The 24,110-nt window shown below is 39.7% G+C and overlaps 1 protein-coding gene across 2 annotated transcripts in view; it reads left to right on the forward strand.

Moving 5' to 3' along the window:
* The first annotated feature begins 9,532 nt into the window (after positions 1 to 9,532).
* Positions 9,533 to 24,110, forward strand: part of ATP6V1H (ATPase H+ transporting V1 subunit H) — a 44,771-nt gene continuing 30,193 nt past the window's right edge. For both annotated transcript variants that reach the window (XM_080339816.1, XM_080339817.1), the window contains exons 1-4: positions 9,533 to 9,671; positions 11,016 to 11,142; positions 19,104 to 19,206; positions 20,602 to 20,691. In XM_080339816.1, coding sequence (XP_080195942.1) covers positions 11,039 to 11,142; positions 19,104 to 19,206; positions 20,602 to 20,691 — 297 coding nt within the window. In that variant the 5' untranslated portion in view covers positions 9,533 to 9,671; positions 11,016 to 11,038. The remainder of the gene's footprint in view (positions 9,672 to 11,015; positions 11,143 to 19,103; positions 19,207 to 20,601; positions 20,692 to 24,110) is intronic.

Consider the following 24,110-nt stretch of genomic DNA (forward strand, 5'->3'; position numbering starts at 1 on the left):
ACAAGCAGCAGCCCTGTCTGTGGATGGAGACAAGCTATTTATAAAGACTAAGACTCAGGTAGATTATTAATAGATTATTTCTCTTAGCTTTTTAGAGGGCTGCCAGGCTTCTGCCTTCTGTTTGTCTGCATTCACTTGCTACTTATTTTTTTGTGCTTTTCAAAATACAGCCAGGAGAAACACAGAAAAATTTGGAGGATTATTAAATTGTTAACTTTCCATTTAAATAATTATTTGAACATCATTTATAGTTCTGGGCATTATCAATGCTGCTGTAATGAGAGCTAAGCAAATCGTAGTGTTCCTTGTGTGGGAAAGTGTTAGAGCGAGATAAGGACTAAGCAAAACAAGTCGATTCAATGTAAATCACGCTAAGCCATTTATTACAGAAACAAGTCTCCTTATATACGTAACTATATTCTAATCACGCATCCACGCTCCAAGCATGGATTCGTTAAATGAGTATTGTGGGCTGTCTGTGCGCTGGAGTCTCACTGATGATATGTCCGATGATTCATGCCACGCCAGGACCCCGGTGATCGAGGAACGCCCCTCTTTCTCACAGCAGATTCTGCCCTCAGCTTCTTGAAGCAGCCTTGAGGTTCCTTTGAGCCTGACTTATTCAGCAACAGATCTTTATCTATCAAAACCCCTCCACACTTCCCCCTTTCTTTTCCTGAATTAGTCAGGCACCACACGGTCCATCATTTTTGAAATATACTGCAACATAGAACACGTGATTAAAACATAATTACAATTACATATAATGCAGTTAAACCTTACTTAATAAGATCAAACAACTACCTACCTATTCTTAAAACCGTAATTCTATCATGACAACCTTATTATCACACTATTTTAATAGATCCAAAATAACCAGACAAGTTAATACAATATATTCTCTTAAATTCCTAAAAGATTTATAACTGCACAGTTTATAGGGTAACATACTTAATACCATCAGTATATACTAATAATTGAATTAATATCTTAAAAGTTATCTTAACCTATTTAAAAGATCAATAGCTTAACTTTAATATCCCTTCTAAAACTTTATCAGTTGCTGAACTTAGATTACTATGATAGAGATATCTCATAATTTTACCTTATCTATGCATTAACTATCTAATCATAATATCACCCTTTTGGATCTCCTGCTGATTGTTCAAATTGCCATTCTCCACAGAAGGTACACCACCTGCTTGCTAATAGGCTTCTAGACCACCAGGTCTGCAAGCATCTGTAACACTGAATTAGGATCCATGGTTTACATCTGAAACAGTCCTCACAACTTATCTCCCTCCTGTCCATCTGCATCTGTTGAATCTTTGTTGAATCCACTTCAATCCTTGGCCTGTAATGACATAAACATAACCTTTTCCCCAGGTTATCAATTGATGTGGCCTTTTTAATTGACTAGTGATTTGACCATAACTAATGTAGGTTCTTTCTGATTTAGCATAGTTTTGGGTCATACTTGCAAAGTATTTCATCACATACAAAGCTTTTGACAATTGGTTTTGTGGTGTTGCTCCTACTTCCCCCCTTTTTTAAAAACAAACAAACAAACAAACAAACAAAACCCCTTCAGAACCAGATACATGCGTTGGACCTTGACTACGTACTCAAAATCACAAATCAAATTTAGAGGTTCCTCCTTAAAAATCTCTAAGTAATTTAAAGCTGTGCCAAGTTCTGCTAATTGGGTTGAACCTTCAATATTTTTTACAGAATGATGCCAATTGTTATCTCCACACCAAACCACTAGAGATTTATGAGACTTCCCAGAACCATCAACAAAAAATTTGCACGTATGTAGGATCAGACCAAATACAAGTATGGCCTATGACCTGATGTTAAAGGCTTGCAGGTTCTGCAGCAATTTACATTTAGGCATGCCAAAAGCTGTGCTGTTAAGAAAACCAGCTAGTGCAATTTATAAAGACATAGATTACAAATAAGAAAAAAATCAGAATTAAATTTCACAAATGGTACATATATGACAAAAGGATCATGGCCTATTGAGACTTAAATTCATTCCCTGCATTTTCTTGATCAGAGTGACAATTGGTATATAACAGCTGGTATATCAGTTTGCTAGCAATCTCATCATACTGTCCCACAATAGCCACAGGTTGTTTCTATGTTGTAGCTATAAATAGACAAATCCGCAAGTCCAATTGAATGCAGTCAGCCTGTAATGTTGTCATAAATTTATTCCTCAAAGTTTCTAACTCCATTTCAGCTGTCATATTTATTGGATATTGCTTTCCCTTACCAGATCGAAGTCCTGTTTCAGATCTATCAGTGTAGTATTTGCTTTATCGAAACATTGGCTGTTAACACTAGTGGAAATACAGCATTTGAAATTTCCTAACCTAAGAGAGGTATAGGACTTTCTGGCAAATATAAGAATTCATGTATTAAAACTTTGTTCCAAATTTGGCATTCCATTGGTCTCAAAAAATGGCCTTTCTTTCGTTCTCTCCCATGATCTCAAAAACTAGCATGGTGAATTTACTAAGAAGTCTCTTACAACTAATTACCACAGAATAAGTCTATCAACAAATTTTTGGTTTAATTTTCCAGTTTCATTAGAACTATGGGTCTGCTAAGGATGCCTTTAAACTTCACCCTCAGACTGCTCCATTCAGTATTACAGCGCTGCAGTGGGGGGGAGAGAGAACGCCCCCTTTCACTGCTTTAAAAGCTGGCAGGCTTCATGGGAAAGCATACAGAACCCTTTGAAAAAATTCTTATCGTGGAGACAGCAGAAGGTCAAGCTCATACATATGTTAGTGTTTACTGGAAAGAATAAATCTTTTAACTTATTCTTAATTTCAGAATACTTCCAGTTTAAATAATTTTATATTTTAAATTAGTATTTTTATTAGAATTAGCCGAAACTTACAAATTAGAAGTTACTATAAATGAGAAGCCAAGAGAGTTTCCATTTTGAAAGTGTCTGATGGGATATTCTACCTATTTGGAAAGTTTACAATGTCTTTTTCCAAGTTGAACAATATGTCTAAACCAACTTTTTTTTCTGTCAAGAGTCAGAAGCTTTGACAATTCACCATTGCAGATATAAGGCAGGGCTAACACCATCTGCCCCACAGCACCTCTTGTGAGTAGGGGTGTCTTGGTCACATCTTTCTCTTTTAAGAGAAATCCAATAAGTGCCAAGGAGAAAAATAAAGAACAACGAAAGAACATTTTTCAGCATTTGTCTTGATGAGCTAAATTGCAGTAGAAGTTATCACATAGCAAGAAGGCTGTTGCATAAGTTCTGGTAATAAGTCTGATTGATGTTGATGTTTAGGTAACCACCTTCTTTTCTGTCCTCTGGCCAGGCTTACTGTCTGCAGCACTGCGTAGTTCAGCATTTCCTTTTTCCTCCAAAAAGCTACTGCTCTAACCTACCCTTTGTTTTGTGAGAGGGGATGGAGTTAGAGGATCTGTCTGTCTATCTATCTATCTACCTATCTATCTATCTATCTATCTATCTATCTATCTATCTATATCTAATTATTTTAGCACAGAGGTGGGCTTTATTTCGCCTGGTACTGCAGCAGTTTCCAGAGAAGGGTGCTTTTCCTACAAATTCAGATGCTGACCCCTTGTCCAGAAAAGAGCACAAAGCAGCAGAGACTGACAGTGAGAGGAGGATAGATCCTGTAAGGTTGTAAAGAGGGGCTGGAGACTCTGAAAACCTCCAGTTTTCAACACAGAAGTGGGTGTTCAAGAGAGAAACACTTGCGCCTACTCCCTGAAAAAATGTACTGTACTATTTTAACCCCAGCTATATATAGTTTTGCTCTGGCCTTTGTGTTCCTATTTCTGCACAGTACTTCACTTTCAATTTTCTGACAATAAAGCATTATTCCTTTCTACTGGTGAAAAAAATGAAGATGTATTAATTCCAATAAAATGTCATTTTTCTTTCAGAAATACTATTCCTATTGAGGATAAGATATGTGTAGTTCCTTAACTGAGCATGCACAATTTAATTTCAATGATGTGGTGGAGCAATCAGAAGATTGTCTGATACAAAGTTTGCAAAATTGTGGTGTATTAGCTTTACCAGAACCTTTAGGCCAGGACATGATTAATCTAAAAGAAAAATGAGCCAAGTTCTATGACCTAGAAGCCAGATAATTCCATATTGGTTGGAGGAAGAAGTATTTACTTGTTTAAAAAGATGTTCACAGAATAACGAGCTCCCACAATGACACCAACACTAAAGTGAAGATAAACTTTCCAAGCTGTTTCTTCTATACATGTTAAAAACTTGTACAGACATGCAGGAGACAGCAAGGTGGGTACAGAATACTGAAAGGTTAAATGGCAGGTGTGCAAAACACTTATGTAATTTGCAGAATACATGAGAGACAATGATACATTGTTCTTATTACAAAAAGGCAAGGAGAACAGAAAAATACACTCACGATCCAACTGTCTGTGGTCTTACTATGAGGATGACTCATCTGCATTCATTTTTCTAGTAAGTGCTGAACATTTTTATTCTTTGTGATCCAGGCAACTGATGACTTTTAGTCCTGCATGCTGATATGTATTTCATTTTTCTCTGTGTGTTTCAAACATCCATAAAGTCAACTAAATATAGCAACTCCAAGTGAAGCTGTGCTGCCAGCAGTTAATGGACAAGCACTGATGTGACCAAAATTAACTAAATAAGAATTGCTTTACAGCAACTGAATCATAAAGGCTGGACGCTTACCAAAAAATTGGAGCATAGCACTTTTCTAATCATAAGCCTTAGCAAGATCCAGTTTGGAGAATCAACCAGCATGAATAATACACTATGAGGTGCTCTCTCAAGTTGATGGCATATGATGGGTTTGCACTGGTTGCTGAGGATCGCCTCTTGCTGTCACAGTGATGACAGGCACACATGAGACAGGTTCCTGTGATGACCACTTGTTTTTCTCAAAGCCTACTCTTGCAATGGAAGTTCCTTAACACAGAAAGTGCCTCATGTGACTCATACGGAATGAAAATTTCCAGACATGCCCACTGTGAAACCCGATTTCTTCCTACCCTCTGTTGTATATATATCGTTCAAGAGTTACGAATCAATGCACAGACCTTTCCTTTTAATACAGTACAGTTATTTTTTAAGAGCACTGCATATCACTGAATGCCTCTTGAAAGTCCAAGTGGATGGAGTCTACCTGCACCACCTTGTCCACATGCACAAAGAATTCCAGCAGAGGTGTAAGACACGAATGTCCCTTACAGAAGCGTGGTGACTTTTTGTTAATGTTTTGCATTTTTTCCCTTACATGCTGTAGAAACAAAATGTAAATTAAGTATATTATTATGCAGGTATGTTCAGGAACAATGTATTGTTTGCATTGTCTAATATGATACATCGTGTTCACTAATTTGATTGCTAGAGACTATTAACTTGACTGGTAGAGATGTCACGCTCACTATTTTGTAGTTCCTTAAATGCTCCTTGGAACTGCTGTTAAAAATTGATGTAATTAATTTCTATTACAATTATTTCTCCTCTCTTTGAATTTCTTTTTGCTAACTCAGTAGATGCATGCTTTCAGACATTACGCCTCACTCCAAGGTTACAGAAAAGCCACAGGAAAATATTTTTTACTTTAGCCTCTCAGTTGCCTGTGAAATGAATTAAGAGAGTCAGAGTCTGCCATTTATGATGAAGAACATGCCACATCACAGCTTTTCAAATTTCTTTTCTATAGAAAAATAACCATGTTGCCATAGTATCAAAATTTCAACTGCAAATAGCAAACTGTCTTCTTTTAGCCAGACTGAATGGATGGTGCTAGACTCTTGCAGGTGGTGCAATTAGGCAAAAAAAGTCTGCTGTGAAAACAAGGACTACTGATCACCTAATGCATGCTCCAAATAATGGATCACATTAGGCAACAAATTGAAACCATGAATTTATATTTCTCACATGAAGACTGTGTACTATAAAGTACTGAATGATACTGGGAGCAGTTGTATACTTGTGCTTGTATATTTGTACCCTATACTCTGGGTTCACCCAGAGTACTTGAGTACTGGTGCTTGGTAAAGCCAGAAGTGTGCAAAAGGGATGGGGGAAATATGCTGTGCAAAGTAGACTGAAATTTGGTGGGTTTGGGTGGTTTCCTGGAAATAGGTGATCTCCACCAGAAGAAACGGCTTTGCATGCCTAGGCAAGTATTATTTAATGCCAGGAAGATGTGCCAGGGGAGGTTTAGGTTGGACATGAGGAAAAGGTTCTTCACCCAGAGGGTGGTGGAGCACTGGAACAGGCTCCTCGGGGAGGCAGTCACGGCTCCAAGTCTGACAGTGTTCAAGTAGAGACTGGACAATGTCCTCAGACATATGGTGTGAACTGTGGGGTTGTCACATGCAGGGACAGGAGTTCGACTTGATGATCCTTGTGGGTCCCTTCCAACTCAGGACATTCTATAATTCTATAATTTGGGCCATTACCCTGCTAGACACAGGGGTGGGCACGTGATGGGGAGAAACATCATTTGTGTCTGAAAAGTGGTGGCTGGAACTGCACTTTTACAAGTGCTGATTCGGTTTCCATGGATTTACTAAACTCTGAGAACAGCTACTGCACTGAGCTTTGAAGGGTGAAGGTGGAAGAGTATCACATCTCTTTCAGGTAAGAGAAGGCATTAAGTTATCAGTATTTTCAGTGTTGGGACATTTTGGGTTTCAGGCAGAAGTGTAATTTTGGACAACTGAGGACATTTCACAGAAGGAAAGCTTGAAGTGCCTCCAGGTGGGCTAAGGGCTGAAGGATAGCTTGTAGCATCACTGTACAGGCCTTTAATGCCGTCATCCTGCAAGTCCCACTTTAAAAACTTCAATCCTTGTTCAGATTAACTTGTAAACCCTTTGTGCTTTGGTTTCTTTATAAAATGGGTAGAATCATATGTATCATCATTGGTAATGTGATTTGGAATGATCGTAGAAAAAGTGACTACATTTATTCCAGGTGCCTGATGCCAGAACTCTAAAGATGAGCAGTGAGACATGCCATAAAAAGGACGAGCAGAAGCAGAAAATGCAGAATGCCACGGGACATGGGAGTGGAGAATCTCCCTTATGAGGAAAGGCTGAAGGAGCTGGGTCTCTTTAGCTTGGAGGAGACTGAGGGGTGACCTCATTAATGTTTATAAATATGGAAAGAGTGAGTGTCATGAGGATGGAGCCAGGATCTTCTCGGTGACAACAAATGACAGGACAAGGGGCAATGGGTACAAACTGGAACAAAGGAGGTTTCACTTAAATATGAGAAGAAACTTCTTGACAGTGAAGGTAACAGAACACTGGAACAGGCTGCCCAGGGAGGTTGTGGAGTCCCCTCCTCTGGAGACATTCAAAACCCACCTAGACACATTTCTGTGTAACTTCATTCGGGTGTTCCTGCTCCAGCAGGGGAATTGGACTAGATGACCTTTCAAGGTCCCTTCCAATCCCTAACATTCTGTGATTCTGTGACAGAAGTTAGCAACACTCATAAAAGAGGAACTGGTTAAATTAAGGCCTAATTATATTTCTCAGCTTTGAAACAAAAATCAGATTCAAATAAACTTTCAAAGAAACAGATTTCTGTTCAGATTGTGTGGAGATTTCTATGCTAGCGATCAGGAGTTGTGCAAGCGTTTCTTGTCACTGTATGTAAGCAACCTGCAAGAATACAAATGTGTTAGACTAAACCTGAAAAACCCATGTGCTAGGTAATCTGCAGAATCACATTAATGGATGTGTTTCTTGCAGTGTGCACATGGCTTAGAGAGTTTCTTCTGATAAAGCATAAAGAAATGAAAATGCTGTTACTTGGACTGCGTCTGGGATTTTAGCTCAGTGGTCATGTTAGTAAGAAATCAACAGTTTTATTGTGGTATGAAAAAGATCAATTTTAAAGGAAAAAAACTCTTATCGAGGAAGTATGATCAGTGGCACAGTAATGAAGACCCTCCTTGAGTTGAAAAACATTAACAGAGATACTGACCAGGTATCATCTAAAGAATAGTGTATCCTCTAAATGGGAAATACAGAGACTCTAGAAAAATTAAAAGTTAACTGTAGACATATCTAAGCCAGCTTTAAATTGGCTGTTTTGGTCTGCTCACACACAAAGTTCTCCAACCTATTCCTCTTTTCTCTGCCTTTACTCTTTATTTGCTAGCAGAATTACTCTTCAGGGTCATTTCTGACTAGGAATGGTATGTCATCAAGTATGACTGGAAAACTTCACTCAGCAGCCAAAGGCAGAAGTTTTTTTCTCAGAAACATGGACATTTAAGCCTGTGGTTTCCAAAACACTTGAGTTTCCAGTCTGAAAACTTGCTTGCTCCTTTTGGTTATAGAGACAAAGCCTAACATGATACAGTCCATTTTTAAAAAAAGTTGTGCAGTGTGTATCTCCCACCAAGATACAACTGGGAAGAACAAAATGTCATGCCCTCGGTGCACAGCCCAGAGCAGCTCACAAGGAGAGGGAAAGGGAAAGGTGTGACACGGCTGGCTGTGAGACCTGGCATAATGCAACGCGGCACAGGCAGTCAGACTTCTCCACCAGAACCCGGGGCCTAGGAACACCTTCCTGCTTTGCAGCTGTAGGAAAGAGTAAGCTTGAGCCACTGCCGCAGGAGAGGCAGAAAGCGAGAGAATGCTGGGCACTGGAAAAAAAACAGCATAGCTCACGGAGTCATTTCAACGCCAGGAGCACGGCCTGTTGTGTCCCTAGCCCTTTCCCCTGCCGGGGCTCTCTCCACAGCTTGGCAGTCCCTTGTTCTGGTGGGGCAGAAAGGGGAACGACAGGGGCCACTCGGAGGCCTGGGGGGCCTTGCCCTGAGAGGGGCCTCTCAGCCCTTCCCACCCAGACTCCTGTTCTGGAAACACTCTTGTCAGCAGATAGCATGGGTGGGCACCTACATGCTGCATGCTCCACTCGGTCTTCTCAGACGGGGTTAGATCCTCATAGAAAATCATATCTCTGTATGTTTATATATATTTCATAGAATCACAGAATCGTTTAGGTTGGAAGAGAGCTTTAAGATCACCAAGTCCAACCATAAACCTAACACTACCAAGTCCACCTCTACACCATGTCCGTAAGAACCTCGCATTTTAAACACCTCCAAGGATGAAGATGCAACTGCTTCCCTGGGCAGTTTGTTCCAATGCCCAACAACTCTTTCTGTGAAGAATTTTTTCCTAATATCCAATCTAAACCTCCCCTGGCACAACTGAGGCCATTTTTTCTCATCCTATTGCTTGTTACCTGAGGAAAGAGAACGTCGCCGCATATACAATTAAATACGTACAGCCACACGTATACGCAACTAATAACGTGTCCCTCAACCCCGCCCCAACGGCCACCGGCTGCCAACAGCCGCCGCGTGCCGCCTCGCACTTGCCCCGCCCACCGCGCGGCGCTCGGTGGCGGCGGGGGCGGGGCGTGCTGGGGCTGATTTGTCCCTCGGAGGCCGCCGTCGCGCTCACGTGAGCGGCGTCACATGACGGCGGCGGCGGCTGTGGGGCTGTAGCGGAGGGCGGCGAAGCGCAGCGCAGCGCTGGGGCCTTCGGGTGTGCGGGCTCTCCGGGCCTCCCGCAGCCCTCTGCCTCCCGCAGCCCTCGTCCGCCGGCGTGCCTGCGGGGTGAGTAAGAGCCGTTATGGGGATGGGGAGCTGGGAGGTCGCGGAGTGGGGTGGTTGTGCCGCCTGTCACGGGGGCTCTGGCGGGGCCGGGGGTGGCACGAAGGGCTCCACCAAAGGCTCCGCCTGGCGCCGCGGCTTCGCTGAGGGCTTGGGCGACCATGGGCCCCTCAGGAGGCGGCCGCGTCTGTGAGGCTGTGCGGGCAGTGGTAGGACGGCGTGGCTTCCTCTGTCCCAGGCGCCTCCCGGCTTCTTCCCTTGCTCTGTACAGCTGAAACCGCGGTCAGCGGGCCGGCCCTCTGCGGCTCGAGAGGTGTTTGAATGGGGCTGGCTGGGTTATGAAAGAGCGAGGGTACGTTCAGTGGTTGTTGGAGGACATTACTAAACGATGCTGTCTGTGTGGGTGTCTGCTCACAGAAGTATTTTCAAAGGGAGGACGGTTCTGCTGCTCTGCTTGGTCAGGGTAGTTCCTTTTTTTTTTTTTTGGTTAGAATTACATTTTCGTTCAGTCATACAGCTGAGGTGTGCTTGTTAAGGATGGGGCAGAGTGTGCCGGTTTGTTCTTGCCTCTGTAAAGGGAGCCAGAAAAGTCCAGAAACGGGCTGCGTGGAGAGGCTTGATGCAGTTTAGTTTGTAAGGAATTCCTGCTGCAGACTCTGCAAACACACTTCTTGTTTTGGCATCAAAGTCAGGTGGAGATTAAACCATAAAGGAAGGACAAAGAAGCGGTGAAGGTCACTGTCTATGGTAATGTGGTATGTCTTGATGAGAGCTTCTGTTCATACTTATATTCATTTGCTTTCTGTACGGTGTTCACGTGAATTTTCTTGTTAGTCTATTTAACATGGGTTTTAATTTATATATTTTTTTTTAAATTTGTATTTCTAATGTCTAAATACTTTTAGACCAATACCTGAACTAAATTAGTCCTGAGGTGTGGGGGTGGAAATGATACACACTGAATTTTAACCCTGATTTGGAAGGAAGACAGCTTCTGTTATCTGTATGGCTATTTTGGCATTACAGAAGAGCATTCTTTATTTAGTTAACTTCATTTGACTGTTAAGAATTTACAGGACTGGGAGTTATTTGGTAATGGCATATGTCTTTTATTTTAGCAAACTTTTGATTGGTTACAGTTTAGGTATGACTTATTTTTGTTTGTTTCAGGGAAGTCACATTTTAGATGCTGTATAAAACTTTGATTTCTCAGAAGGTAGCGAGTGCAGTTGTAGGGAATGGAACACCTGTGAACAGATTTTCATTTTTACTTGTTTAAAATATCGGACAGATATTCTGTTCTGTAATACTTCAATAAGATGTCTCAAATCTGACTTGTGTTTCTAGGTACGTTTTAATTATCACTTAAGATGGATATCCGAGGTGCTGTAGATGCTGCTGTCCCAACAAACATCATTGCTGCCAAAGCTGCTGAAGTTCGGGCAAACAAAGTAAACTGGCAGTCATATCTCCAGTAAGTAAAAACTTTCACACTTTTTTTTTCTTTTCTTTCCCCTCTCTTAAGTGTTAGAACTATTGAGATTTTTGGATTACATTGGAACATTGAGTTACATTGGAACATTAGGTTACAGTGTGGAACGTTCTGTCTTGGTCCCATAGAAGTAGTTGGAAAAAGTCTGTGTTAAATGGAAGTGGTTGAGGAAAATTTTCTTATGACTTATTACCAGAAAGGGAACTCTACTTTTATGAATAAAAGTGGTAATAGCAGATAATGTAAGTTTGCATGAGTGTATGGTAAAACTATTTATTTTTTTCTTGCCATTCTCAATTTTAGCCTTATAAGAAAAGTTTACAGTAAGAGGAGTATTATATGTATGTATGTTATCTCTATTGCTGAAATGCCTTTTGTGTGAATGCAGATTGTACAAACAAAACTGGACTGGTAGTCCAGGAAAATAAGCTGTACCATAACTAAAGGAAGAACAGTGCTGGAGGGCAATTGAAGCAAGTAAATCAGGAAGTGAGCTGGAACAAATACTTCAGTCTTGGGAGAATTGTGCTGCTATTTCAGATAAGCTTAGTTGACTTTGGGACATTTATAATGGCACTAGAAGTAGTGGGAGCAATATTGTCCAAAGAGGGTACAGGGAAAGCTGAGGAAAATAGGTTTGTGAGTGAGGTAAGGAGCAGAGAGAAGAAACAGACTTTTGGTAGTCCTCTGAAGTGAAATGAAAAATTGTTGAAGCCCTGGATTCCTCCTGACAAATACCTATGAAGAATATTTGCAAAGCGTAAATTACTATTATCTCTTGATGGTCTGTGTATAATCGCAAATTACTTCCATGTTCGTTACTTAGTCACTGAAGTTGCAGAAATCTTGATGATTCTAGAGCTATGAGCCTAGCTGATGATGCTTTTTGATTATCAACATTACACCACTTCAGAAAAATAGCATTTTTCAAATTACTGAGATACATGCATAAATATATGCTATACATTAAAATGTTGCAAAACTGTACATGTGCAAGTGAGAAATGCTAACCCAGTAGAAGCTTATTAATGACTACCTGCTTTGCCTTTCTTTTTGTGACTGTATATCTGCATGATAAATCTGGATTAAGGAACTGATCTGCTGAGGAAACTTCCTTTTTCTAGGCTGTTTTTCGATGAAGCAGTTCCTGATTCAGTGTATAGTGTGACGTTACCATGATTTTGCAGGTGAAAGAGGAAGGTTGATGTGTTAACTTGGTGGTGGCAACTACCAAGCACTTTTCAAACAGTCTAAGTGGCTTTTGCTGCTACTGTGTGCCCTGTTGTCCATCCGATGGGAACTGTGCCCTGAGGCAGCCTGACCAGCTGTTCCTGTGCTGTCCCAGTGGCAAGTGAACCACTTGTTTGCAGTTATTTGGGGTGAAAGTGGGAGTACAATTGTTCGCTGTTGTTGTAAGTGAATATGAGAATCTTTTTCACTGTTTTACTAGTGGTTCAGACTACAGGGCTGGCGGGATTCGTCTGTTGCTTTTGTTAGTGTATGGGATGGTTCTGTTTGGCAATGAGTTGTATGTTGGATATGTGGGTAGTATTAATTACTTCATGTCGTCTTCCATTTTTAGTTTTCCTTCATTCCTGGGGTTCTCTGGTGCTAAGAAGGATGTGGGAGTTTTGATTATTTGTCAGCAAACTTCAGTCGGTAACTTCTGTCCAGGAGGCAGGGTTGATGGTTCTTTTTTCGACTTTAGATGTAGAATTTGACTTTGTTTTGTTCTGGAATCTGTGAAAGAAGAATGTGTGAGTTGTTTCCTCTCTTTTCTGGATTACCCAGGTTTTGAAGACTACTGTAGTGCATCTGGCTAGTGTTTGTGATCTGACTCTGAGACTCGTCAATGCTTGGTGCCCTCTGATGTCAATGACAGTGTGTCCTGTTTATTATTGCTCTGAAATAAATGTAATCTTTGTTTCTTGTATTTACTGACAACAGCCTGGCTGTCTGGTTAAGGTAATATAGCTTTAAGGATGAATTTGTGAGTGGTGTCAGAGGGACTGTGGAACATTGAGAACTTAAATGTAGTTCCTTGGCTGAGTAGTTTGCTTATCATTTTGGGAAATGCCAGCAGAAGTTTTGGTGCTTCTGAAGAGGAAATAAAATTATACCTGGTTTTGGACATGTCCTTTCTATAATAGGCAGATTTGAACATGATGGTATCTTTGAGGCAGATGCTTTAAGGGCTCTGTTGAAAAGTCTGCTAGTGTAGTTTTGGTGACTAATTTATGGAATGAAGCACATTTAATAATGAGTGGAAGCTGCTTGCTTCTGGTGTGTTTGTTAGAGGCAGGTTGGAGTGGTTTGTTCTGGTCTCTAGAGTAGAAGGAAGGTGGGTGCTGATGATTTTGAAGGACACTTCTCTTGCTTTCTTTTGAGCTCCTGTTCTGGCAGTCTGTGCATTTGGTGTGGTGATTTTGCATATAAATACATGGAGGCATACTTGAAGTCTTCAGGTGTTTTTACATATAGAGGAAAGATTTTTTTGTTTGGTTTCCCTAAGTTAACATATCAACTCAGGCATGATATAATTTGTGTTATTTAACCTATAGATAGTATATAGTATATATGTAGTTGGACTGGAAGAACTTCAACCCTTCATCAGAATTTCTTGTGTTTGTTTTAAATCTAGCTGTGACAACTGTATGTGTATAAAGATGCTATAAAGATTGCATCAGTTGCCACAACATTGAAGTCTGGATCAGACGGGAGTGCATTCTGAATGAAGTGTTCTTCTGCTCTCTCTGTTCTTTAGTGCAAAAGTAAAATGGCTTACCAATAGTTGGTTAGAATCTAGTAGCCTGACTTCTCTTGTACAGTCAGTTCAAGCTAAAGATTAACTGGTGTATTGTTTATTCCATCTCTGAAGGTTATAACTGTAAACTAAATGTCAAACTACGCTAATATGCAGCTGCTGACTTCTGATGTTTTCTGTATATACTGTTGGCACAAAAGTGAAATATTTAGGTATAAAAACTGTACATATTACTGGTTTGCCATAGTGTTCACTGTTCACTTCAAAATTAGGCTGTAGGGAAAGAACTGGGTTTTTTTTAAATGCTAAAATTTATACTTTCTTTTTGTTGAATTCTAGCTAGGATCTGTGTCTGAGGGAGAAGAAAGTAGCACAACTTGGAGCAGTGGAAGGTGATGTGCAGGTCTACCTACCTTCTGGAAACTAAATATAGTTGAGGTCATTAGTTCTGTACAAACTTGCCTGCTGTTGGCTCTTGAGACTTGTAGCAGTTTAAACACATTGATGCTAGGTTGCTGTTGTGTGCTGTGTGGTTGCTTTCAGCATTTGCCTCAGGGTGTTGGAATGCCTTTGGAGGGTGAGTTAGCTTGCTTGAAGCAAGTTTAATTTTTGCTTTCTAAGGGTAGTAAATGAGGTCTGTGGAAAAGTGAACTTGTTTCAGAGTTTAGCTTGCCTCTTACTAGATATACAGCATTTGGCAATACTTCATATTTAATAAGGTGAGGTACTTGATGGCTGATTTGTACTCAGCTTCCCATGTGTCTTCAAGTACTTTACATATATGTTTGTGAATTCTTACGTTAAAATATCTATTTTATGTTTCTGGGAGTGAGATAACCTTCTAAAGAGTGTGAAGTATCTTGGACTTTAAAAGCCAGTCTTGTCTTAGAAGAAAGATAGAAGTTTCTTAACTTCTAGTGTGTCTGTGTGTGGTGTCTTTTTTGTTGGTTGTGTGGTGGTGTGGATTTTTTTTTCCTCTTTTTTGTTTTGTTTTAGATTTGGTCCTGTATCGTAGAGTACATTCAGCCTGTTTTACTGTTTTAATTTTGTAATGTTAAAACTGAGCAATTAAATTAAATGAATGTCCTTTACATACAAGCAAAGTACTGTAGATACTTAGATAAAATAAATTATGCCCTGACATGATGGCTTCATATCAGCTTCATTTGGTGCAGATGTAGTCAATTTTATTTATATATATAAAAAGCAAACAAACAAAAAAACAAAACCAGAAAAACCAAACCCCACCACCACCCAAACAAAAACCCAACCAACCAAAACAAAACAAAAAAAAAAACAAGCACAAAATTAAAAACCAAACAAAACCTCCCTAAGCTCCAGAATGGCTTTTGTTAAATCATTCAAACAAAAAGAAGGAACAAGACCTGCTGGAGGAAATGCATAATAAAAAGAAGGAATCACAAGTTTCTGAATCATCTTGAGGCACCAAGAGGTTCTTAAAATCAAATTTATGCTTTCTAAATCTCACACAGCTTCAGTTTTCTCTCCTGTAGCAAATGCTTTCCAAGACAGGCCTTAGTATCTCAAGCACAGAGCTATAGGACTCTTGGTCTAAACCTGACGTATATAACCAGACAGGTGAAGCTCAGTCAAAGTAACTTTTATCTTCTGACAAAAGACTGTGTAGACATATTGTGGAAAATCAGAAGTTAAATGGCTGTTAAGAAGAGAGATGGAGGGAAGCTTCGGTTACTTACTTTGTTTGACTAAAGGTGCTGGGAAATTTCTGTCTCTTTGAAGAGGGGACGAGGAAAATGTGGTGGTAGCATCATGGTAGCTGGGACCAGCTGTTTGAGGCTGTTCTGTGTATTTTCATGTTGTATTGTTTATATTTTTTTTTGCCACTTGTTGCTAAGGTTTACTACATAATTAGTTATTTCAGTTTTTAAATGAGATGGGTGAAAATGGATGCATTTGAAATTACTAAAACTATTAATCAAATGTATGGGATCCCTGATAATATATTAACTACTTGTTTACAAAGCTGTCAAATCCCTTGTACTATTTTGTATGGGTTAGAAAGTGTTGTGTGTTGTTGTTGTCGTGTTTTTATTGGTGTGTTGTGGTTTTTTTTTTAATGGCATTTACAGAGTAAACCCTAACATCTTTTCCTTTTCAAGGCATTATCAATCCTCATACCTTTTAATTTTTTTTTCTTTCTTCATGTGTGGTCTAATGTGGGATGAAAGCAAAAGCTTGAAAGCTTTTTTCCTTGGCAGTTGGCAGATCTCTTCTAATAGCCTGGCTATAAAGAAGCATTTCTTCCCAGGCTGAGGCTTCTTTAAGCATTAAAGCTAAAAATTAAGGGTTCATTTTGTGTCATCTTTGAAGTGCTTCCTAAATGGCAATATCATCCAGGAGTCCCATGCTTAGCCAGCATTGATTAAAACATGAGAGGCTTCTATATATGGGTTCTTAAGTCTGGTATTTGAGGGAGATGAATTGTCCTCATCTTTCAAGAACTATTCAAATCCATCCTTAAGAGGCAAGAAAGAAAATTTTAGTAATATTTGAAGCAACAGAATCTCAGTCTTGAAGTCTGAGGTTCTAGCAGACAGTGTCAAACATCAGTCTAAAAGGCATGTGGTAGCAGCATGGTCTTCACTGCCTGATTACTTTTTCATCTATAATTAGTTAAGTTTTAGTAGAAACTAGTCAAGGACTGCCACCAGCTTTATGAATCTTCCATCTAGTAAGCCTTAATTGCCTTTCCTCTGTGCCTGTGAGGGTATTTCTTACAAAGCGGCTGGAATACAGGAATAATGCATGTGGTACTGGGCTACTTATGTTCTTTGCTTGAAAACTGAATAGGTAAAAGAGAGCTCTGTGATGAGGCCATCTTCAGGATGTAACCATTTAAGTAAGAGGAAAGATAAGAAGACATTGTAGGTCATATTTATGTTTCTATGTTTCACAAATGCAGGTGAGCCAATTAAAAAAAAACAAAACAAAACAAAAAAAAAAACCAAACACCAAAAAACCCCAAATAAAACAACAAAAAAACCCCCAAACATTTCCTGTAAGTTTACAAGGATTTTAATGTAACTGCTGATCATGGAACATCAAAAGTGGAAAAGATGGATTAGAAGAATCCATGCTAGGAAATTTGCAAAGTGGAGGAGGCGTTTGACTCAGTGGGCACGTAAGAGGAGGTGATTCTTGGAAATAACTGAAACTGAGCAATCTCTAATATTTTCGTCCCCTGTGACTTTTGTATTGATGATGATGTGCACGATTTTCTTATTTCCTAAGCACTCCTGGTATTAACTAGTAAAGCTTGTCACCTCTTAAAGTCTTGGATATTTTCATGACTGCTTGATTTAAAATTAGTTTTCCCGTAATACCTGAAGAGTACCTGACTGCACTATTTTGACAAGTTTGTTATTTGTTGTGATGGTAAGTTTGGTATTATTACAAAAACCCCAACAGTATTCTGCCAACTCTTCAGCTGAGTCACTAGCTTTCTGAAATAGCAGTGGTGATGGCAGTAACCCCTTGAATATTAAGTAAAAGAGAAGATCAAGTTGAGTTCTGCTATCTCGTATGTGTCCACAACAGTTATTATAACAAGCCCTTTTGCTTTTTGTTTGAGTGAGCTTGCATGCATATCAGTTTTTAAACTACCAGGAAAAGCTGGAATGTAGTGATTAGTGAAAGCTAAAAATACATTAGAAACCAAGTTATCTGTACTCCTTAAAATTTTCTTCAGTGCTTATGGCAAACTTAAAATAACAATTCTTTTTGTTTTTCAGCACTTATTTCAGGTTGGGTTAGACTAATATTTAGATTATGTATTATAATTTTGGCATAATATGCTAGCAGTGCATATTTCAGTTCTTAGAACTATTTCCACTGATGGTTGCATTCAGCCTCTGAAAGTTTTAGAATTATTTAGATAATGTTGTTGAGCAGAGGTGATGCATAGGGAAGGCTTTATAGAGATTATTCTGTCATGAGTTGTAAATTTGCTGCATGTGAGACTTTTTGCAGAACAGAGCTCTTCACATTCTACTGTGGAATATAGGATTGGTAAAGTGATACTGTTGATATCTCAAGTGGAATAAAATGTGGTTTTGGTGAGTTGACTTTGGTCACCAGATGCTCAGCAGGCTGCCCTATTAATCTTCCTCCATCAAAAGAACAGGGGGAAAAACATGACAGAAAACTCTTGGGTTGAGATAAGGACAGGGAGATCACTCATCAATTATTGTCACGGGCAAAGCTGACTCTACTTGGAGACATGAATTTATTTCCGATTAAATGGATTAGGATAATGAGGAATAGGAATAAATCTGTAAAGCAGCTTCTCCCCACTCCTCCCTTCTTTCCAGGCTCAGTTTCACTCCCAACTTCTCTACCTCCTTAGCATGAGCAGTGCAGGGGGATGGGGGTTGTGGTCAGTTTATAACGCTTTGTTTCTGCTGCCCCTTCCTTCTTACACTCTTCCCGTGCTCCAGCCTGGGGTCCCACCTATGGGTTATGGTTCTTTATGAACTGTTCCGGTGCGTGCCCCTTCCATGGTCTGCAGCCCTTCAGGAACAGTCTGCTCCAGTGTGGGTCCCCCATGGAGTCACGGGTCCTGAAAGAAAATCTGCTCCAGCCTGGGCTCCTCTCCATAGGGCTACAGCTCCTGCCAGGACCCTGCTCTAGTGTGGGCTTTCCATGGGCTGTAGTTTTCCTCAGGACATAACTACCTGCTCTGGTGTGGAGTCCTCCCCAGGCTGCAAGTGAACCTCCATGGGCTGAAGGGCGACAGCTGACCTCACCATGATCTGTACCATGGACTGCAGGGGAATCTCTGCTCTAGTGCCTGGAGCAACTCTTCCCCTCCTTCACCCACCTTGGTGTCTGCAGAGTTGTTTCTGTCACATGTTCTCACTCCTCCCTCCTGGCTGCTGTTATGCAGCAGTTTTTACTCCTTCTTAAAGATGTTATCACAGAGGTGCTACCATTGTCACCGAGTGGCTCAGCTTTGGCCAGAGGCTGGTCCGTCCTGTAGTTGTCTGGAACTGGCTTTGTCTGACCTGGGAGCAGCTTCTGGTGTCTTCTTATAGAAGTCACCCCTGCAGCCCCTTCTACTACCTTGCAACGTAAACCCAGTACAGTTTGAAACAACTTATTGCTAATGATACTTACGGTTTCATATTTTGCTTTTCAGAGGGCAGATGATTTCAGGTGAAGACTGTGAATTTATTCAAAGATTTGAACAGAAAAGAAATCCAGAAGAAAAACAGGAGTTGTTGCAAACAGAAGGCAATCAAGTAACTTTCCTTTCTTTTAATAATATATCTTTTGGGGAGGAGGGTGGAAGTTTTCATGCCAACTCTATTTTATTGTATACAGTTAATGTGTTATAGGAGAAGTATAAAACTTGCTATTGTGATTTTTTTTTTTTCCATAGATTTAGGTTGAGCATTAATTATTAAATATCATCTGACTTTGACTATTGTGGGACAAGCTAGCTTAAGTCTTTCCTCATCCTAGTTTACTTAGTCATGCACACTTGTACTTGAGTCACTTTTTTTTTTGAGTTTTTTTTCCTTATAGTTTATTGATGAGAGCTACTATTACTGAGATTTCTGCTTAGCCAGCTGAACAATTACAATGTAGTTCCAGCAACAGAGTCTAGTGATTGCTAAGGTGGATTCAGTTAAACACGCATGTCTTTGTCATTTTGGGCATTGTGAGATATGAGATATCTGCATTGGACAGAGCTGATGTAAGATTGATAGGTGACCCTTGCCATTTGGCTCATGGAGTCCAGGCAGGCTGCCCAAAGACACTTTATTGATGTTTGAAGTTAATAGAATCTCAACCTTGAAGCCTGAGGTTCTTGCAGACAATGTCAGATGTCAAGAGGACTGGGGGAGGTGGGGAGAAGGTGAAGAATAGGAGATGTACTCAAGGCACAAAATTTTCGAGTCTTATTTTTCTAGTTTAATTTGAGGCTGTTCCTCCCCAGCCCCCAGATTGTATTGGGAGTGCTAAGTAATGGACAATAATTTGCACAGTGACAAAAGCATATATGGTGAGCATTATATGCCACTATATAATTATGCTGTAGCAGTTCAGAGTTCCATTTTCCTTTCAGTTTTAGTTGAATGTGGTGCAGGGGAAGGAGAAAGTGTAAAAAATAGTGTTGTGACTGTTTCAGCCTATTATATCTGTTGCTGAAATTGTAGAGTTGTTGAGGAGTCGGAAAAGAGCTCAAATATGAATACAGATTTGTCTACAAGGTATAGAAAGTGAAGAGGTAAGAGGGACCTGTCTTCTCTCCCTCCTATTCAAGTTGCTGAAACTTTCTTGTACCATGTCTGAGTTTGTTGCTGTTTTATCAATTTACTTGGTTCTTCTCCTTACTGCCATTTTTCTAATCGGTCTTTCAACAAAGCACCTTGGCTTTCTCTAGTGAGTACTTGTTTTTTCATTTGAAAGCCATAAAACAATTTGTAAAGGGTAATGATCAATGTGATAGAAAATTTTCTTTGTAACATAATGTCAAATGTATTCATCTCCTATTCCAATTGAACAAGATGTTGAGATGCTCAATGCTTATGTAAGACTTAACTGTGAATTAATGAGGTCTTGTTTTATATTATCAAAAGGAATGAAGACAATTGCTAATATTAATTTTAATGTCTCTCTTATTTTTCTAGTGTGCTAAAACATTTATAAACTTGATGACTCATATCTCCAAGGAACAGACAGTTCAGTACATTCTGACTATGGTTGATGATATGCTGCAAGTAGGTCAATAACCTGTCTTATTTTTAAGTCTTTAAATGCATGCTTGAGTGTTTCCTTAGCCTAATTCAGGTCTCTTCAGTATTTGTCATACTGTATTAAAAAAATTCTTTGAAATTTTCATGTTTTAGGTCTGACATTTAATTCCTGAAGATAAAGTTGTATGGGTAATTTAGTCTTGTATATATACAAGATATATAGATACTCTCTCTATACATATTTTGTATATATATGCTCATATTCTGGAACTAAAACATACCTGTGTGCTTTTCTGTCAGCTCTTAATCTCATTTGATGCAAAACTTGGATGTTAAGGAATGATTTGTGACCTCAGCTCTTTCCTGCTGTGTAGATAGGATATGACTTCTAACTTGAAATTGTTGAAGCTTTTCATATGAAGGTGTTAATTTGACCACCTTCAGCAAGGTGTTGTGTCTGCAGCTTTGGGTTTGCAACATAAGTTAGACTGTTTAGGACAAGATGTTCTGAAATTTGGCATAGTTTAGTTATAAAACAGGAGCTTTTGATTCAATGAAATATATGTATTAGCTCATGATATAGTGACTTATAAGAGTAGGCTTATAAGAGTAGTCTGCTGTGCTGACTGGGACAAGTGAAGAGGAGATTTTAGCCTATCAGATAATCCTGTTTTTGCATTTCTTCGCTCTCTAGTATTTTAAGAGAAAGTGGTTGGAGTGATGGCATAACAAGATCGGTTGAGTTGTGTGAGGTTTTCTCCTGGTATTCACACAGAATATCTGGCTATTTTACAGTTTCTCTTCTTCTAGTTTATATTACATTTAATAGAAGGTTACAGTGAAATGTGTCTAGTGATAATTTAATGGTTTACGGCATTACCCTAGGAGGTGAGTTTTAATTCCAGCTCTAAATATTCTATCTTGTCAATAGGCAAGTAGAAAAGTGTGGACCTGCTCACAGTACATACAAAATGGGGATTATGGTGTTCTTTCAGGTGCCTGTCTGCACATCAGTGCCCTGATGGCTAGAATAATAGCTCGTGCTGGTGGCCACAGATTATTCACACCCATCTGCAGCTTTGTCACTCTAACGCTCTTCCTCTTTTGTTTAGATTTACTTTTTCTCAAGTGTGATGCAAACATCAAGAAGCAGAGAAGACAAAAGGGAGCTTCAGTGTCATTCACTGATTAGGACACAGAGTTGGGCGTACCTTGTTTTGGCTTATGCATTTGATGGCAAACTTTGTCTTAGAGTATGAGAACTCTGTTTATCGTGGCTACTTTCATGAGGAATTGGTCTCATTTTATGTGTGAGGCATATCATTGACCACAGGAGTAGTCATTTCACTTGCCCTTCTTTGGAACTTTTTATGAATATTAGTGGGTCTTGTTTTGCTTATGTGTTTTGATATTAGCATGTAGCCTCTAGCTAAGATACACAGTAGCTGATATCATCTCCTGTGCTGTTTAATTACTACCCCACAGTTAAAGGCTTTCACTGGCCCACTCTCAGTCCAACTGCATTACTTCTAGATGGTCACAGGAAGTACTTTTGAGTAATCTCTTATTTGCCATATGATTCTGTCGTGTGTCGAGATGAACGTGTTTTCTTGACTTTATGGTAATGTGCTGACATTTCTCTGTACAGGACCTTACCTTGCCACAGAAGTGGCATGTGTGGAATTCGTTTTGTTAACACAGCTTTAAATTTTCCAGGCTTTATAGTGATACAGGAGAACAGAGTTGGTGTACAGTGTATATTTGCTTTTGTTTGAAACTGGATACTGTTTTCAGTTGAGAAGCTCTGCTTCAGTGTCTGAAAAGCTGCGCTGGCTATTGCAGTGCTCTGTGTGATTTCATTATTGAGGGACATCTTGCTGCAGGCATAGTGGGCTTGTGTGCAACCATCTACATGGCATCATCCCAGGTCTTCCTAAACCTCCATGTCTCCACTAGGCAGGACTGAAGCAGGACTTCTGTTTTCTTTTGGTCGTGCTCAGATGGTAGAACATACTGTCAGTGATGCCAAGGTGGAAGATTCTTGTCAGAAAGCAGCATATTGGCCACGAACTCTGTGACTGAGTTTAGTGCAGGGTCTCTGCAGGCTGCATGGACAGAAGAATCCACAACAGTGGTTATGAAGTCTGTCCTTGCCCAAGTAGTCTAAATTCAGTACGTGCAAAGATTTTAAAGTGAGAAATTTTTCAAGGATGTGACCTGTCGTGATGCCACTGATTCTTTCAGTAAAATTGTTTTGAGCAAGGATGTTCACTGCAGTTTCATGAGACAAACAAGTAATATTTGAAAGCTGCTTTTGATAGCTGAAACTTCTAGAAGCTATTGTAGGTACCAGTATCCAGCTGTTGTCTCTGTGTTGATAATGACTGTGGTTCTTCTATTGTCTTTCTATGTTTTTCTTGTGAGGTTGTAAAAATCATATTGACTGTTTTGAGCACACCAAAAGCCTACCTGGGTGTCTAGGATTGTTCCAGCAGTTCTGCTTACAGATTTGATCATCATTCTAAGAAAGATTTCTTTTAGAGGCTGGCAGAAGTAAAATTATTGTGGTGATTGCCTTACAAGAATATCACCATTCTGTTTATTTCTAAGATGGACAGTATTAGCATATTGGAGTCCCTGAGGAAACATTTCTTATTCTATTCATATGATGAATACTTGGAACAATTTCTCTGGATTAGTGACCGTGTCACACTGCACAGTCTGCTGCTTCTGAAATCTTTAAGAACCTGCACTGTAGTTGGTGCAGGTAGCAACACCACCCAAGCAAGCTTCATTTTGCATCTTCAGAAGTGACAGATGCTAAATTATTCAACTGCTGATGTGAGAGCTTCAGGATTTCCATTTTATCGGTACAGTCCGTATCTGCCTAGGAAGGTGCAGCACTACATATTTCAGGGCCATAGATATTTCTCCACTCCTTCCCTCTTGTCTTTACCCTGCATCTTAACAGCAGACTAGACAAGCCTTCTGATTGACAGCAAGTTGAAGTTATTTCAGTTTTTATACTTCTGGACTTGTCTGTCTCCTCCTTTGGTTATAAACTGAACTCATTGATCTAGTTATTTTTGATCTTTATAGCTGGACTCTGCGTAGCACAAGTGTAGATGCTGACAGTGATTTATGCCATTTTTCATCAAGCTCTCTCTCTGAGTGGAGGCTCTCCACCAAGGTGCTGTGTTCCTGAGATCCTACTTTTTTTTTTTTTTTTAAATTTCATAGTTTGAACAACAAATTATGGGAGGGTTTTTGAGTGCTTCTTATACATACCGCATAGAACATTAATCACTGTGAGATGATTTAGGAATGGAGAGAAAAGACTAGCTTATGTCTCCGAAATTTCACTTATAGCACGTGCAGCCAAGCTGGACAATAGACTTTTGTGTGGAAGTAGCAATATGTGGAAAGCTTTGTATGGACTTCAT

This window comes from Nesoenas mayeri (genome assembly GCF_963082525.1).
Source record: "Nesoenas mayeri genome assembly, chromosome: 2".
In the NCBI taxonomy this organism is placed as follows: domain Eukaryota; kingdom Metazoa; phylum Chordata; class Aves; order Columbiformes; family Columbidae; genus Nesoenas; species Nesoenas mayeri.